Source organism: Antedon mediterranea, chromosome 3, assembly GCF_964355755.1.
Source record: "Antedon mediterranea chromosome 3, ecAntMedi1.1, whole genome shotgun sequence".
NCBI classification, from domain to species: Eukaryota; Metazoa; Echinodermata; class Crinoidea; order Comatulida; family Antedonidae; genus Antedon; species Antedon mediterranea.
In genome coordinates, this window is record NC_092672.1 from 24,878,392 (window position 1) to 24,897,858 (window position 19,467).

Sequence of the window (19,467 nt, forward strand, 5' to 3'; positions counted from 1 at the left end):
TTTTTTTATTTAGCTATCAGTCTATCCACTTTTGTAAACGACCAATTTTCTAAAACGACCATACATTGTAAGCAAACATTTCTCTTAAGAGAGCGCTTTTCATAATTGACTACCTCTTGTAAGGGATCACCTCCTCTCATAAAGGACTACTTCTTATAATCGAACACCTCTTGTAAGCGACCACCTCTCTTAAAGAACATACCTCTCTTAAGTGACCACCTCTTTCAAGGGACCACAACCTCTCTCTTAAGGGACAACTTCAACCACCACAAAACGTAGGTTCATGGTGATAGCCAAATATACAATTGTAGGGGTTTTCTGTCAAAACAATTGATTAACAGTGCACTTTTATTTATTTATCAAATCCAAACATTTAAAAGCTCACTCATATTATGGGATAAAGAGGCCTACTTCCCATTATGGGGATAGTGTAGTATGTGGTGAAAATTAAACACAGGAGAGAATGCTATTCTTGCTTCTACATAATAAATAGATAAAAGTTGGTTTATCTGCCAGCAGTTTTTCTCATTGTTAGTATAGTATTACTATTTACGTTTGGATTTATAGATCTTGCCTACTACAGAACAGAGGTAGTGTTTTGGATCTGGGTGTCTATCAATTAATATGTCTTTGTAAATAGCTTGTTTAAGTAAATATTTTTGTTTTTAGGAAGGAAAGACGCCTGAATCTATTGTAGAAACAAATATATACATAACGAAAAAAGAAAAAACTGTGATTTTAAATTATTTTGACAGTAAGTAAAGTTTATAAATATAAATTATGCATTAATCTAAGATAGGTAAACACAGTGCAAAAGCTTTAGTGTGGTACAGGTGGTCATTTGAAATTATCAATGCTACTACTATAAATTTTACAAAATTGTACTACAGAAACAAACTGTAAGGTGAATATTTTTATATAAGCTGGCAGACCTTATTTTTCTGGTTCATTACAAATGAATAAAACTAAATTCTCTGGATCAGCCCAATCAATAGCATAATTGATATGTATGTACATGGTTGCCACTATTTTATTATATTAATTGAGAGTTGGTTTAATATATTTGTATTAAAGATGTGTCCCCCTGAAAAAATAATTCTTAACAAAATGTTTGTTGAATATGCCATTTTAATGTAACATAATAGTTATCCACTTTGACCAAAAATTGGATCGGAAAAAAAAACTTTAATTTAAAGCAAAAAATGTTCAAATTGGCTGCCAGCCAATGGGTTTTTGGTTGAATTTAACCATTTATTTTGTCAATTTATAAGTGAAAACATTATTTTTTTTCATTTTTTTTCCTACGGAAGTGATTATCTTTATTAAAACTACAAAATAACATATTCAAAGTCTGATTTAATTAATCTTCATTTTTCATGTTTTTGGGGGACAATACATCTTTAATATTATTGTATTGCTGGTACTCGAACATAATTTAATATTCTTATTTCCCATGGTTCAAGTTTACCGGAGGTATTATTAAAGTTGACGAGAACTATTGTACTGTATATGGGATGACATTTATTTTACTGTTTAATAACAAAATACTGATAATATCAAGCATTTTTAAGGCTTACAGAGGCAGAATGAGATAACAATTTATTTTTTGTCATAATAGAATTGTTAGTTCCTGCAGAGATACGTGCCAGGGGTAAACAGGCTATTAAAATATATAAAGAAGAACTTAAAACTGGTAGCATGTCTGTTGTGAATTCAAGATGTATGTTTCTGGGAAAAGAAGGTGCTGGGAAGACTAGCTGTGTAAAGGCTATGGTTGGAGAAAGGTAACAAGTAAAATGGTATATTGTTTATATTACGGTATCTTGCTGTGTATTAACCATCAACCATTTTAGTGATCATTTTAAGATTTTAGGCATTCATAGTTTTACGCCCGTATTCTTAAACCGGACTTTAGTCGTAGTTCGAGCTAAAACTAAAAAAATGACATCATTTTAATTCATAAACCGAACTTCAACTAAATCACCGACTAAATCAGGCCAACCTCGACTAAATCGAGACGGATTTTGATCGATTTTTTTAGTCCTGGAGGGAGCAGACTAAATGGTCGACTAAATGGTTTTTAAACGATGTTTATAAAAATCGTAACAGTCATTGAGTGTTTATATTGGCCAGATATTGAAGAATGAAATATCTATATTTATATTAGCTTAATTAAATATACATTGGTATAAATTATAATAATGAAAATCATCTTTATTTACAACTGTATACAAATTACATTATTTTCTTCACGCAAGTCCGACTTGAGCTACGTCACGCCATAGCGACAATGGGAGATGCGGCAATTCACCACGCGATGGAATGTTTAGGGGGCCTAGCGCTTTCTTGTCACACTATGAAGTGCGTGGTTCGTGGCGATCATACTTTGTTGGGGGCCTAGAAAATATAAAAATTACCGTACCGCCATGGTTCCTAAATATATTTTTAAGATTTTATTTGTTGTTAATCAAATATACTTCACTGTTAAATTAATACTGATATTGTTCTAATAATTAACGATTAAAATTATTTTTCATGTATATAGTCCTGATGCGTAAAAAGTGTTGTAAGAAATGGAAAGTGATATCAATGCGCAAAATTTCGTCTGCTCCTCAAATACTCTCTTGTCATTGGCCAATGTATAGCCTTTGTTACCCAGACGTGTGCAACTCGACTAAAAGCTCGACTTCATTAAGTGGAACTGCAAACTTCGACTACTTCATTTTTGAATCGAATTTGAAGTAATAGCTCGAACTACGACTTTTCCAAGTCGAACTTCGAACTACGACTAAAGTCCGGTTTAAGAATACGGGCGTAAGCCTCTTAATCAGAATGCTAAGAAATGCTTTGTGAATGGTAAGCGAAGGCATTCAGCTTTGGTAAGGGAATGTTTAATTTGAATTACTATACACTAAGGGTAACATTGTAGTATTTTAAATTATGATTCTTATTAAATAATAAAAACATTAATTTTATTAAGTTTAATTTCCTTTTTTTAATTAACTTTCTAATGTTCTATTTATTTAAAATTTATCAGTTGTTTTATGATTGGAATGTATATTTAAATGCAGTCTCCTTTTATGATTTAGTCATTTATACATACTTTGTATGTTTCTAAAACGTACAATAATGTTTAACTTTACTATACAATGTTATAATAGATTCAATTCTGCAGAACAATCCACAGATGGAATCGTTACAACCACAGTGTTTCAAGCAAAGAAGGATTGTAGTCAATGGAAAAAGATAAAAGATGTAAATGGTGAGAAAAGCAACTGAAAATGTTAAATTTTACATATTCATTATTTTGCTATAATTTTAACATTAATTTATTTTTTGTAAAATAAGTCTAATATTTAAATAAAAACATTCTTAAATGTATAATATAATGCCATTTACACATTGGTTATACAACAAATAACAATTCAAAATTCATTTGGCTATGCAACCATTACGTCTTGGTCTTCTATTTTCAATGAGGTGATTGAAATCACCTCAGATACCAGAAATTGGAAAATTACTGTCAATGTTCAGAATATTGCTTATCATTGTATTCCTCTCATCCCATACAACGCATTGGTTTCCTAATCTAATTGTCCATTTCTTGCTTTGTATAGGTATTGAGCTATCAGAGCAAATTCGTTCACATGCTTTAGGAGAAAAGGTTGATAAAAGGTTACAAGAAGGTAGGTACAGACTAATAAAGCTTTTATAACATTTAAATCTGCATAAAAGATGTATAATGATATCGATCAGTAACACTGTTATATTGGTTTTGTTTCTGTAATTTTTTGTAGAAGGCAATGTTGGAATCTGGGCTAAATTTAAGAATGGTATGTATAAGATGGTAATAGGAAAAGAAAATGTGAGTGACATAACTAGTATATGGGACTACGCTGGTCAACTAGACTACTATATAACGCACAGGGTATGTTTTCATTATTGTATTATGAATATCACTTGTATTCTAAGAGTCATATTTAAAACAAATATTATTTTTATTGGGTTCAGAAATAAATCAATTAGAAGCTCTTAAATACATGATGTGTACTTACTATATTACTTACTGTATTTTGCCAAGAACATTTTTAACAGGGTTATTTATCAATGTGCAACTTTTTTTTAGACTAGATGCTATGTTTTTGTTGGTTTTTCTAGTTTTCATATGAAACATCACCAGGGGCTGATCCAGGGGAGAGGACCACAGGGCATTTGTACCTGTCAATATTGTCAACAATAAAATGATAGGGTGGAGGGGCGGAGTGGAGTAGATGTGGGAATGAGAAGGTTTAATATATTATTTAAGCATCGTCAGTAAGCATTAAACAACCTCAAAACCTCAGAAAACCATACCTCCACCAATTATACCAGGCCTTTCTTTCTTTCTCTTTTGTTCTTATTTCATGCAATAATGCGATGCTGAATAAAGATCAATAGGTGATCTACAATAAACAATGCTAAAATAAGTACTTTACACATACTATTCACAATCTAATTACAACAAATACTATTCCTGATCTAAAAAGAAAGAAGGTCGTATTAAGACTCATAATAAAATCAAATCACTATCCAAATGAAAAAGTAAACAGAGAGGTATCACTTTTGAAATAATATCAACAATTGTATGACTTTGATGGTAAGAAATTACCACGTGTATCAATGCGAGCTGAACAATGGTTGTGGAAATGCCATTTGACGTAGTACACGCACCTCTCTTGTAAGAAATTACCACGTGTATCAATGCGAGCTGAACAATGGTTGTGGAAATGCCATTTGACGTAGTACACGCACCTCTCTTGTAAGAAATTACCACGTGTATCAATGCAAGCTGAACGATGGTGGAAAAACAATTTAATTTGACATACATACATCCCTCTTACAAGAAATCATTATGTGTTCCTGCCTGCATTGATGGTATCTGTTCCAATTTATTGTTATGTATCACTCTGGCCTAGACAATGACGACAATACGACAGACTCATGGATATACCAACAATGAAATTGCGCTATATTTAGACATTGACATGATTTGCTCACTGTCTGGGTGACAGCATGTAGCTTGTTTTTAAACGTCTAAACAAGTAGGTTAGACCTAGCCAATGGTTTTGAAATGATCATGACAACATAACAAAACATACATAGTAATACACATCATGTCAAGTTAGTTCCCAAAACATAGGAACCACAGTCCTGGTAGAGGTCTGGTATCACAATGTAAAAATGGTGAAAGTTGATTTTACAGTCTGCATTAATCTGCATGTTTGACTTGATGAGGCATGAACAAAAGTGCTCGTAACAAAAGCAGAGCAAAATAGATAAATAAATGACTATTTATTTGCGCACTAGATTGTTTCATAAAGTGATAAAAAGAAGAGCTATTTCATCACCTTGATGAAACAGTACAGTGTGTAGTGTGCAAATAGAATGTTGAAGTTTTTACTTGAGTCATCAAACTTTATCTATATACAATATTGTAATATTATGTTATAATTAACCATGAAAACATAATCCTTGTTAATTTCCAGTTTTTCCTGACAAATACAGTATCATACTGTGTTGTTTTCAATGTCATGGACAACTTGGATGAGCCAGCTAAACCACGGGGTTCAAAAATAGTAAGTTAAACTTTAGTACTTTAGACAATCTTGTAAACTGCAAATGCTATGATTTAATAATGTAATTAATTTCAATATTAGTTTAAAAATATATTGTCATTGTCATTTTAGGGTCAGCTAGGAATGACTAATTTGGACATGAATTTGTTCTGGATAAGGTCCATTTATGAACATACTATACAACATGGTTCAGGAAACACTATTTCAATTGATGGCAAGAACATAGGGTCACCTCCCATCTGTTTGGTTGCAACTCATGTGGACAAATTGTCAGGGACAGCATCAGAAAAAGAGGAGGAGGTAAATAGTATATAAATATTAGATATTTATATCTTGTCTTTTTCTCAACTATGTCAACATAAGTGCTCCTAGCAACTGAACACAACTGAATGCAACTATAAACCTCAACTGACTGCAACTGACAGGCGCACAACAATGTAGACATAAGCTTATAGTTACTTTCAGTTGCCCATGTTCTATTTTTTCTGTAACTGAGTGAAACTGAAAAGTTTTAAACGTGTCACACGTGTGGTATGAGTAACGGCGACCAGTCGCGATTCGTTTGTATACTGGTTCATATACAACTATGAATTGCGTTGTGCGTGTAGTAAGGTAAATTAATAGGCTCTTTAGAATTAATATTTTGCCTACAAAAAGGTTGACTGTATTTAACAACCCATCAGTACAATTAGAACAAAAAAGCAGTTTGAAATCTAATGTACATGTTTATACAATCAACTAATATAACATGAAAATGGAACATTTAAGCTACACATTACATGCATTACAAAACAATTCATTAAAGAAAGCACATTAAAGTAGAAACATTGTTTGAGATGTTGTCATTTGTCAACTCGGCCTCACGTCAACTCGGCCTCAAGTCAACTCGACCAAAACTAATCCGTCAACTCGGCCTTTAAAAAGTATGGAACGCAAAAAGTGCTAATATAGTAGTTCATTTATTACAATGGCAGGATATAGTACGGTTAGGCCTACATAATACTTAATAGACGAAATAAAACGGAAATTTCAATGTAAATTACAACACACTGGGCCTGATCGTTTTTCGTTTAATTGATAAGTAGTATTTATTTATATTGTTGGTTGGTTAGTCTCAGTAAGAACCTTCAGTAATGTGTTTGTTAGATCTTTTTTTTTTGATACAAGGATGTTCCCAGAAATAATCGAAATATTCTTAGAAGGCCTATATATTATATAGATATTATTAGATTAATACAGTAAAATAAAAATGTTTTTTTTGTGTATATATTCTCTCTCAAATTATTAGCAATATGTTACGGTCAAAGTGAATAACTATATGTGACATTAAAATGGTATATTACAGTAACAAGATCTTTCACACATTTATTGACGATGTCAATCAAACTAACGAAGAGATTATGGAAACAAATTCAGAATTTTCTGTCATGTTAAAGTTCTATATTGCAATTGTGCGCTATTCAAATTGTTTTTATTACTTTTGTGATTTGATTATAATGGAGAATCCAATGAATACATTTATGTATAGGAAATTAATCTAAAACACGTCACTACTGAAGAAATCATCATGAAAAAATGGCGTTTTTTTATTTTGTCAAGCAAAAACTAAAACATATTGTTTGAGTCCAAACAACGGAATTCCTAAACAACATAATATTGTCTAAGCATTCTCATCTGTTTTTAACACCCACCGCGCCCTGTATTGTTCAATAAAATTGATCACCTAAAGGGGCATTCCCACCGTCCGTACCTGTTCCGTTTCGCGGAACGGAAGACGGCGCCGTTTTTTTCAACGTGATGCGCGTCGCTCACCGTTCCGTTTTAAACATTCACACCTGTTCTGTTTTGTGACGTGACGTTAAAATGGCAGCCGTTTCTGGATGATCATCGGATGATAGTGAGGAAGAAATTATTCTTTTTAGTTTAATTAAAGATAATATTACAAAACGAGACACAAGATTCCCGATGATAGTAACAAAACACACCATGACAAATTCCATGAATCCATAATTTTATACAATAAAATCACAATCACATCCCTATGGACTGTTATGGAAGCAAATTTCTCTCTTCCCATGGTGTACTGTATTAATTATAAATAATTATGAAATAGAAACGAAATGAACATAAAAATGTCATACAAAAAAAACCTTAAGGCCTATTTGAAAAAAATGCACATTCATGTCTGGGTGTGTGTGCATGTAACCTATACCCATAATGCTTATGCAATTTGTTTTGTACTGTATATACAGTTGTAGACCGAAATATATTGTTTAAATATTATTTATTAAAATGTCTTCTTCGACAGTTATTCCTGTATAATACAAAATGTGAAGAAATATTTATTTATTTCAAACAATATAAATAAATACTACCTATCAATTAAACGAAAAACGATCAGGCCCAGTGTGTTATAATTTATTTTGAATTTTCCGTTTTATTTTGTCTATTATGTAGGCCCTAGTCCAACCGTCTGTGATGTTTATCCTGCCATTATAATATTAATTACTATATTAGCACTTTTTGCGTTCCATAGTTTCTGGAGGCCGAGTTGACGGATTAGTTTTTGGCCGAGTTGACGTGAGGCCGAGTTGACTTGGGGCCGAGTTGACGTGGGGCCGATTTGACGTGGGGCCGAGTTGACTTGGGGCCGACTTGACGTGGGGCCGACATGACTTTGGCCGAGACGGTTTAGGGCCGAGTTGGATCGAATTCCATTTTGAATTACAGTATGAATCAAATAAAACAGCCTGTAACAGTTATGAAAGATTGTGTACATTAGGTTGTGACATATTGTCTTGTAAACCACTGATCATGATGATCACTGGGATCACGCAGATTGATCTCACTGATCATGTGAGTATTCTCAGTGGATATATCATTGTCAACACTTAGCTTGAAAACAAAATCCAAGATGGCGACAAAAATCCAAAATGACTGACCATTTGATCTAAATTGTATTTACTAGATGGTACGCTCGCTTCGCTCGCGTACCATCTAGGTCGTGCCCACAGATGGTTCTCGAATACTAATAATGTCAGCGTTAAAAAACTGGCGATTTCAAATGTACGTACCGCAGGACAATAATACATGTCGTTTACAGGAACGAATAAATAGACACTGTGATTTATGTACTCAACTAAAATTAGCACCCTGGGAATTACTTCCGAAAAAGAAACTTGTCACAAAATGAGACCAATTGTTTAAGTCAAATTTAAACAAACTTAATTTGTGTTTTATATGTAACATTAGGGTTGAGGGATGGGGAAGAGGATGGTGCAAAGAGGAACAGTTTTTAAATATATTCTTTATCTATTTATTCTTTATTTATTTAGTAACGAAATATTAATTGTTTTCATGTTTTACAAATAATATACCACTAAACACAGTAAAACATTGCGATGTAATACTTTTTTGAAACTATCACCGTCCTAGTCGATTGAAAAGTACAGTACGTCTTTAACGACACATCACTACGACGTGTATATGTTTATATAATGTATAACAATTTGTGAAAACCACCTCTATTCGGGGCAAATCATAAATTCGATTTAATCTTCAATAAATATTAAATTATCTAACTCAACTTAATTAGTAGGCCTAATGGTTTTCAATTGTTTCTTAGAGCTAATTCATACTTAAGTTGGTTCCTACCCTACCCACCAAAGTTGTTCTGCGTTTAGGGCATGTGATGCACTGTAGGCCTATCCTCTACTGGCTTTACAACGCTACATGCCAGTGAGGGAAGGGTGATGATGTGGGTGGTTTAACTGCAATAATAAAGATTTGTACATAAATATACTGCGACTGAAAACGCTAGCTCATTATCCGTTTAAAAAAAATTATATCCAACCTCTGCAGCACAGATTGAAAAAAAAATGGATCGAATTTCTGTTATGAGTATACAGTACTTTCCTTTACGACGCCTGAGGGAATAGAAACTTGTGGAACGACACAGAGATTGGAATGTTCCATTCTTCGCAAATCAATACATTTGCACAAACGTATATTAAATCTATCAAAATAGTATTTTTTAAAGAAAATCGGCCTGTCTTCAACATTATGATACTGTACTCGAGCTGTTCAACCGGTTTTCAGCTATTAAAAACAATTATCGTAGGAGGAGATAGGAAAATGCGAAGCCTCCTCGCATTTTTGTGGCGGGTATTTTTCAAGATGGACATCCATTAGACAGTGTATACCACGATCGGAAAAACCCCTATTTGGGGCAAATCGTTGAACCTAAATTCGTTTTAATCGTCAATAACTAATTATCTAACTTAATTTAATTAGTAAACAGGGATACATCAGGCGGTTAAAATCAGTACCGAAAGTACGAACCAACTTTACATACCATCGAGTAAAAATTCTAAAAGTAAGGCGCGATTTACCGAATTTTGCCCTTACGTAAATTTATATATAGATAATGCCTATTAAATATCCTTTTTAAACTTGTTTGTTTTTTTTAATGTACTACACACATAGAATACAAAGTAAAATATTAAATGAAATATACTATACAGTATATCAGCGTGATCAATAATTTTTGTGATGAGTTATCAGCGATAACAGCAATATGAATGTATTTATTAATTGAAGGTTATGAAGATGTACAAGAAAATGTTTGATAAAATGGAAGGAATGCCATATGCTCACCATGTAGATCGTGAAATGTACATGGTTGATAACACCATGAAATCACCTGAAGGTATTACAAAACTTAGGCGAAACGTTGGTAGATACATGAAGGAAATGGTGAGAGAAGTTCCAGTAAAGTGGGTTAATTTACAGGAAAGTTTGCAAAGAATTGGTGAAACAAAATTGTGTATTACGTTTGAGGAGGTAAAGTTTTGATTGTGGATTCTAATGTAATTATATAATATTATTTATTGTTACTTTATTTTTATTCCTACAGACACTAGTAATATTTATAGTCCTGGCCTATCATTGAATTTTCCATTAGATTTTCACCAGGCTCTACAAGTAATGTACTAAGTTAAGTTATTTATTTAAATTAAATTTTGTTTTAGGTTTCCAGGATTGGCACTGAATGTGAAATATCCAAAAAGGGGCTCGCCACTGCCATAGAGTATATGAATGACATTGGGATCATTTTATATTCGAGTTCTAACAAAAAACTGAAAAACACTGTGATAACAGATCTTAAAATGATGATTCGAATGGTGACAAAAGTGATCACGGTAGTTAAACCATCTATTAAAGTGGTAGGTAGATAATGTATTTTATTATGATATTAGATTGTCATCATGTGGATGTATAGGGGATGTTAATAATATGTTCTTAGTAACTTGATGTGAAACAGTATAATTGTATTGATCATGTGATGGTTGGTGTTTTTTTTAATATAGAAGCAAATGAGGATGCTGTGGAAAAGGCTTGATGAGGAAGGAATACTGGAGGAAACACTGCTACGGTATTTATGGAAACATGAATTAGAGGAAGATTCACATCGCTTTGAAATCTTTACTGAAGTGATGAAGACATTTGGTTTGCTCTTTGAGAAATCAAAGGTAAGTTAAACATCTTATTTTAGATTAGCTATCACTTAAATTCGCCTAAATGTTATACTTGTAATATTTTAATTTACAACACTTTGCTTACATCCGCAGGTAACTGAAGGTAACCGGGTATTCTTGGTTCCATCTCGGATGCAAACCAAGAATGAGAGTCTTAAAGTTAAAACGGACAAGAGAAATATGGTATCAATCTATCTTACACCTACAGACTTTCTTCCCAATGCTGTATACAATACATTGGTTGTTGCATTTCTTGACTTGATGGAGATCAAAGGTCGACCTGGCGAACCAGTTGTGTTTCAAAATCGCAGTGAATTTGACTTTAAGGATCATGGGGTTAATTTAGGCACAGTGAAAATTGAAAACTGGCATGCATTAAAGGTATAGTTTGAAATAAATATATTTGAACAGAAAATCAAACATAACATTTTGAACTAATTTTGCCACTTTTACTGAATTAAAATGTTTATGAATGAATGTTGAACATGACCTATAAATGGTAATTGTAAAAATCCAATGACACTGTTTTGCATTTATTGATTAACCTTTTAGTAAACTTTTCTTATCAGCTTGAAATATCTCATCTAATTAAAGTTGATGGCAATACTACAGGCCCAATAAATGAACCGCAGCGAAGCTTCTGCATAGAGGTAAGGATAATATGTGTTATTATTAACATTTTCAACAAAACAGTACTAGAATGCAATAAAAGAATATTTTTAACTTAAGCTCTTCATTTTGTTGTAGGTGTTAAAATGTCTGAAGCATCAACTAGAAAATGTGCTTGTCATGAGTGAAGGAGTTGGCTACAATCTATGTGTGTTGTGTAATGTTTGTAAGCCAGCAGAGAAGCCTCATTTACATAGTCTCAAACGATGTTTGGAACAAGATTTCGATGGTGTTAAATGTGACGATAAGCTCATGGATACCACTCGTTTAAAGAACCTATTTTCGGAAGGTAATTGAAATTTTGAATTATCATCAACATTTTCATTTTCATTTTTTTCGAGAACCACCCTACCAATAACTCTCAGCAACGACCTACTCACCCTTTATAAGCATAATACAGACATTAAGTAAACTGGAACAAACTAGTAAAAGAGATTTACGGAGCAGCCCAAGCGGAAATGTCGGCAGACTTTTCAGCGGAAAGGCAGTAATATTAATAATATTATTGAAGAAAATTATATATATTATATATAATTTTCTTCAATAGCAATATTATTAGTTTGATTTAATGACATAGGAACATGTGTGTGTTTGTTTTTTTTTTTATTTCATACCACATCAATACACTATACAAAGATGTGTCTAGAGACATCTGCAAAGGCCCTTTGAATAACAGATAACATTTATTCTTATTATTTACAACCTAATGAAATCCAGTTGACTAATTAATTGGCATTTGGGAATTAGTTTTATAACAATTTTTTGAAACAGATTTAGGCAAAGCTAAACATTTATCCCAAAAAACTAGAGGCGTCATATAAATCTAGTGTTTTCCCTGCAGAAATTTTTTTTTTCATAATAAGGATTTATCTATCTGCAGTATTTATTCTGGAAGGCCTGCATAACTTTAAAATAATATTAATTTAATAATATATATAATACATTTTTTTGTTCACTAATACATGTACTGATATCTTTTGTTTGCATAGATACACCAGATGATACTACTACTCCTCTGGCTATAAGCTCATCATTATCATCAGGTCAGTTGATTGATAACATTTGTTAATTCTAAATTACATTATAAATTACATACAATTTACAAATGGCAATAGCTAATTCAGAAAACATCAGCAAATGTAGCAACATCAACAGTTAAAAATATGTTATATGGTACTTGATATGTAAAGTTTGGAAAATGTTAGTATTTTAAACAATTTTTTATAAAGAAAATGTCAGATGGTGGTTTCAGACAAATCTCATGATTTCAAAATACATGAATAAGGTCCAATTTGAATTGTATAAAACAGTGTATCCTAGTGTTGTTAACAGAATAGTTTATTTAATAAAAACTAACTTTAAAATGTGTATTGAATAAATTGTGATAATGTTTTTGTTATTATGACTAATGAACATGTTTATTGTGTATAGATACACCGCCTGCTACTCTTCTAGCTACAAGCTCATTACGGACAGGTAAGTTGATTATCATTAGATCATTAGAGATCCTTAGATAGGGTAGTGTTACAACCACTAATGTAGAAATAGCAATAGCTAAATTTAGAAATAACAAATTGCTCATATGTAATTAGTACCAGCTAAGGTGAGAAAATGCTTCACAACTATGATGAAACTACTGTTGTGAACTACATCAAGAAACCTGAAGGATTATGAAGTTAAATGTAATATAAAGTTGGTAATACATAAGGATAACAACTAAGCAGATTCTGTATTAATCACTTTCAACTACCATGTCTGTGTATTGGGGATATTAATTATTCCCTATGCAGCAATATAAATTTTAATCTGATTTCTGGAAAGTTATGGTGTTTTAAGAATTTATATTCATACATACATACATATTCACACAATGATTATCAACAACTATGATAATTATGCTATTTATCCTAAATTTATATCATAACTTGAAAAAAAAGAAACTTCTCTTCAACGATTTAGATTTAGATTGTCAGAGGATAATTTCAAACAGTTGATTGCAGACTTTGCAAAATGATTTGATGATCGTGGTCTCCTTAAAAGGCTACAAGTTCTATGCATAGAAATAGTAGATGATTGATATATAAACAATGAGCTGTAATAATACCAACAATAATGAAACTATTAAGGAATACTTTACATACATGTACTAATACAGCTTATGAGTTTTCTGTCTGATTAAAATGAATATCATGACAAAAAGAGTAACTGTCATAAACACAATTTTTTTGCCGAACCATATCTCTATGTTTCTTTATCTGCCCACTAGACTAGACTACTTATTGTACAATAGATAGCATCTGATCATGTAGATATGGAAGGCAACAAGCAACTGACATACACAATTTTAAATCTCTATGTTTTTGTAGCCTCTTTATCTACCCACTAGACTAGACTCATTGTACAATAGATAGCATCTGGATGGATCATGTACATATGGAAGGCAACAAACAACTGACATAGACCATTTTAAATCTCTATGTTTTAGTAACCTCTTTATCTACTCGCACTAGATAATAATAATACAATAATTTATTGGAAACTTCACTTTTACAACAGTGGCACACTTTGATGATAAAGGTGCATCCAAATAATAACATACAAGAATAAATCAAATTATTAACTTAAAAATAAATCAAAATGAATGAGTGAAATACAAAATATAACTTTTGATTACAAAAATATGGTCCTCACACCTATGATCTTTCGTGAAACCACCCTGGACTTCCGTCAATTCATTATCACTTTCCAAATAGTTTGATACATTCATAGCAAGTACTCTATTAAATAATTTTGATACACAAGATGTAAGAGAGATTCCACGATAATTGTTCAAATCTCTCTTATCACCATGTTTAAAGATTGGAATAATTAAACTTAAATTCCAGTCTTCTGGTGGTTGTTCAAAAAGGATGATTCTATTAAATAAATCTAACAGAGATTTTACCATAATATGACCACCACAGTTCATTAGTAATGTTATCTTTCCCTGGAGATTTAAAATTTTTTTGCAAATACTTAATACATATTTTATACTTTCAATATCAATAGAAATATCACATAGAGGATCTGTAGCCTCATCCTCATCTCTGAACAAGACTTGTTTCTAAGGTTTTGTATACAGTTCTCAGTCATGTATACATTATTATTGAATGTATTATTTTTAGAATTACTTAGTGATTCCCAATAGTTTCTTAATGTTTCGGCTTTTTCTTCAACGCTAGTAACTTGTTCCGACCCTGGAACCTTAAAACAATCAGTATTTTGTTGGTTAAACTTTGACCCTCTAATTGTTTGCCAGAATCCCTTACAATTTTTACCTCCTTTGTTTGCAATTAACAATTGATTTATCTACCCTCATTCTAATATCTTTTGTTTTATCAAATTCTTAGCAAACAACCGCTTTTGTTGGTAATTCTGCCAAAGGAAGTCACATGTTGCAGCATATTTGTCTTTTCTTTTAACATAATTTCTTTGAATTTGCATCCCATTCTTTAAAAGCCTTTCTAAATAGGTAATATATTCACTAAAATCTTCACCAAACTTAATGTTCCATATATATTTCTTACTACACCTATTATCTTTATTTTTCGAGTTACTTATATCAAAGAATATAAATAGGTAAAGAATCAACAGTACGCGCTGTTATACATAGAATGATAGGAAACGCGGACGCTTATTCATGGACGCGTAAGAATCCAGCAGCCGAACGACGGCGGGCTCTAGATATGGTTCCCGTCTAATCCCACGTTTCGATGGATCGTGATGATCTGATGTGTTCTCGCGTCTGTGCTCTACTAATTTTGATATTATTAATATTTTGATAATCATTTTGATAAATAATCATCGTTTGCATTTTTATTGATATTTACAATAAAAGTTTTACCTTACCCACGCCTGAAGGTGGCGCACTTCTTCTAGTGAAAAGGAAATGCGCCACCTTCAGGCGTAGGCAAATAGTAACCCGGATGTGGTTTACACCGCCAACGGAACTGTTGTATCTTCTCCTTTTATTATCTTTGCTTATATTTAATTTAAGTAGTAACATATAATATTTTGTTGTTTTGTTATACAATACATTTTCATTGTAGATTTTGTCAGATTTACAATTGTTTTTTGTATTAATATAAGGATGAGATATAACACAGGATGACAGTTTTAACACTTACTCCAAATTAAACGAGCATTATAAATAATGTATTTCTAAAAATCATCATGTCTCAAGTTCAGCAAATTCTAAATGGAATTTAAACAAAAATCATGAAAGATGTGTTGGCTAGGTGTGGTAGTTCGAGATCAGTCGGACACAATCATATGAAGGCAGCATTGATTTCCATCAGTATTTCATTTATTCATATTCACATTCATATTCACTGGCATTTATCACATAAACTACAATCAGCCATCTCTTGGAAAAAACCCCTGTAAATACAACAGACAAACATACATAATAATAATCCACATATGAACAATTGCTAACCATTGTTACACTCATTACGTTATCTTTAGTACAATACATACACATCACATCAGTATTACATTATTATCAATTATATATAACAAGTGATAACCACATCTATACCTGGATTAAACGATGTTAATTTTGGAGGTGCATACCCATCTTTAGTCAGCCTCCATTCCATTCAGCCCAATCTATTATTAAACATGTAAAACCAGGCTCTTAACATCATACTATTCACAACTACATATGACCACAACATTGGTCGCCATATTGGAATCCCAACTTGCACACTTATCGGCGAGTCATTCTACCATCAATTATAACTACATAATGAGCATAAACAACACATTTAATACAATACTACTATTCATTATCATGAGTAAATACAACAATTGATTATCTTAATTTATGATATAGTATTACAATGTACCTGGAAACTAATAACTGATAATTTAATTAGTATAGCAACTGCCTCTACTCAGCCACAATGGATATGCCCAATCTGTACCCACGTGCGGGGAAATGGAAATATCTGTTTTTAAACAAAACTCTGTGAGCTATTATTTTAGGCCTAAATTTTTATGTTATCAGTGTATGTTAATACAAGTATTAACTAACACTGACACACAAGCTAATTTTCCCACAAAAAATATAAACGTCGTAGTGGTGTATCGTTACATGTACTTTACTATTTCAGTCGACTATGACAGTGACAGTTTTAACAAAGTATTAAATCGCAAATGTTCTACTCTATTTAGTGAGACAAATCTCATGACACAAAATACATGAATAAGGTCCAATGTGAATGGCATAATAAAACAGTGTATCCTAGTGTTAAAAGAATAGTTTATTTAATAAAAACTAACTTTAAAATCTGTATTGCATAAATTGTACGTGATACTGTTTTTGTTATTATAACTAATATGTTTATTTTGCATAGATACAAAGACTGCTACTCCTCTGTCTACAAGCTCATTAGAGACAGGTTAGTGGTTATCATTAGATCATTATCTATCATATGGACAGTTTGTCTGAAAATACATGAATATAATAGCATAACATCTTGGTGTCATTAGCAGAATAGTTGATTTAATACTGGTATTCTTGATTATGACTAATGTATATGCTTATTTTGCATAGATGCACCTATTGCTGCTCCTTTGGCTACAAGCTCATTAGGGACAGGTATAGGTGAGTAACATTAGATCATTAGGGACAGGTATAGGTGAGTAACATTAGATCATTAGGGAGAGGTATAGGTGAGTAACATTAGATCATTAGGGCAGTGTTACAACCATTTATGTAGTACCAGCTATAATAAAACTACTGCTAAGAGAGAAACACTAAAGATATCATATCATTTATTTCATTTGAACAAATACAAACATGAAAACATAACAAATGTAAATCAATGAGGCACGATTACCTAAAATAACAGCGGAGAAGGCAAAATTAGACATTCAAACATTTTTAAAACATAATTAAAAACACATTTTTTGGAAGAAAGTTAAAATTGCTGTATATGAATGACAAGATAGTTTAAATTGTATGAAGTTAAATGTATAACAGCAAAATCCACCACAGGTTAGCTAATTCTTTAAAATAATCAAAGCCGAACAAATCAGAATGGAATCGTGCTCATATTTCTTCTAACTTTCAGAAACATCAAATTATCAACATTATTTTCTTTGATATTATTAATTTGAATACTATAATAACAATTTTCAAATAGTAGACAAAACTTTTCTACGTAGGAAAGGTGGTCAAAATAATAACTAAAACATCCTTGAAAACAAAACAGCAATTTGTTAAGAGATTGATTCACACATATATATATATAAACTTTTATGGGGATAAAAATGCAATAATTATCCATCATTTGTTTTGCAGAAAATACATTGCAAGAAAAGTATTTATATTACTAAAATATAAATATGCTTATTTTGCGGTGAAACATTTTAAGATTTGTTTAAGAGTGACTAGTATCAATCATAGTATAATAATTCTCAAACACTTGTTTTTGTAGTAAATACATCACAAGAACAATTCAACAAGTTGAAGTATGATCTTGGTTCACTCTATATTGGTGAGCGACTGCTGTTGTTGAAATGCTGTCTATTTGAACACGTAGACTTACAGCACCTTGGCAAGTCCAGTTGCACAGCAAATTACCTATTAAACCAACTACATGAACGTCGTTATATCACACCTACTAATATCCGTCTGTTGTTAGAGGTGGCTGAGATTTCACAGTTGAAAGATGCTGAAGATCTCATAAATCAATATGTTGTAACCAACAAGGTTCCAAACACTGATGAAGATATAAAGTCAGTTTCACCATATAGGAAACGATTGTGCAAGGCATTGCAGCAATTTGACCCACATAATTTAAATGATGTAATTGCTTACTATGGATTGAACTTATTAAGTTTACCAACAATTTGGGAATTAGTGTTTCACCTTGAAAGCAATAGAAAATTACTAGAAGAATCAAAAAGAAAGAGGTTGGCTGAGCTTCTTGGACCAATTGCTGAGAGAATACTATTCAATGGTATGTATGTTGTATCATGTATAAACATCATCTATATATAAATTATGGTTAATTCTGACATAGGCGAGCACAATGCAAAAACTTCGGTACAAATCTCCGCCTTGGATAACTACCTTATCTATCTGAGACAGGCACTTTCCATCAATCAATACAGTGTCCCTTTAGAAGACGAAAAAAAAAATCTTGGCCATTAATCATAGCCATTTCAGTTTTTTGTTTATTTTAAAACATACTGCGCGTGTGTGAAGGTACAGTAGTTAAATAATAGGAATTATACTGCAAATTAATAAAGATCAAATTAAATATACGCCATAAAGAATCAGAATATATTGTGGGGAATAGTATTATAAAATTACATAGGGAGATTTGATGATAAGACATTTTTCGAGTGAAATCCCGATAGCTGAGTTTTATTGAGTTTTTGCAGGAATAACTGTAGGCTATCTTCATGTGTCCTGTTAGGACAGAGTTAGCACTTTTCATATCTATTAGAGGATTTCATTTGATTATAAATGTTACCATATTATTAAAACTAAAAAATTTAACATATATCCCTTGAATAAGCACCTCCCTAAAATGACCTCCGCCTCCTCAAAGGGCCCTACCAAACAATAAAAACTATACTTTAAAATGCTA

The 19,467-nt window shown here is 31.9% G+C and overlaps 1 protein-coding gene across 1 annotated transcript; it reads left to right on the top strand.

The window, feature by feature from the left end:
- Positions 1 to 3,804: 3,804 nt before the first annotated feature.
- LOC140043321 (probable serine/threonine-protein kinase pats1) lies at positions 3,805 to 18,205 on the top strand. Its single transcript, XM_072087822.1, has 14 exons — positions 3,805 to 3,928; positions 5,526 to 5,615; positions 5,727 to 5,915; positions 10,215 to 10,457; positions 10,646 to 10,840; positions 10,985 to 11,146; positions 11,246 to 11,533; positions 11,722 to 11,802; positions 11,900 to 12,110; positions 12,811 to 12,864; positions 13,253 to 13,297; positions 17,221 to 17,265; positions 17,421 to 17,471; positions 18,171 to 18,205. The coding sequence occupies exons 1-14, from the start codon at positions 3,836 to 3,838 to the stop codon at positions 18,203 to 18,205; spliced, it is 1,782 nt and encodes a 593-aa protein (XP_071943923.1). The 5' UTR covers positions 3,805 to 3,835.
- The last annotated feature ends 1,262 nt before the right edge of the window (positions 18,206 to 19,467 follow it).

Coding starts and splice junctions, on each gene's coding strand:
- LOC140043321 (XM_072087822.1), top strand. CDS start 3,836: ATGTATAAGATGGTAATAGGAAAAGAAAATGTGAGTGACATAACTAGT. Junction 11,534..11,721: donor AAAACTGGCATGCATTAAAG/GTATAGTTTGAA, acceptor TTTTCTTATCAG/CTTGAAATATCTCATCTAAT. Junction 17,472..18,170: donor CTCATTAGGGACAGGTATAG/GTGAGTAACATT, acceptor TTTGTTTTGCAG/AAAATACATTGCAAGAAAAG.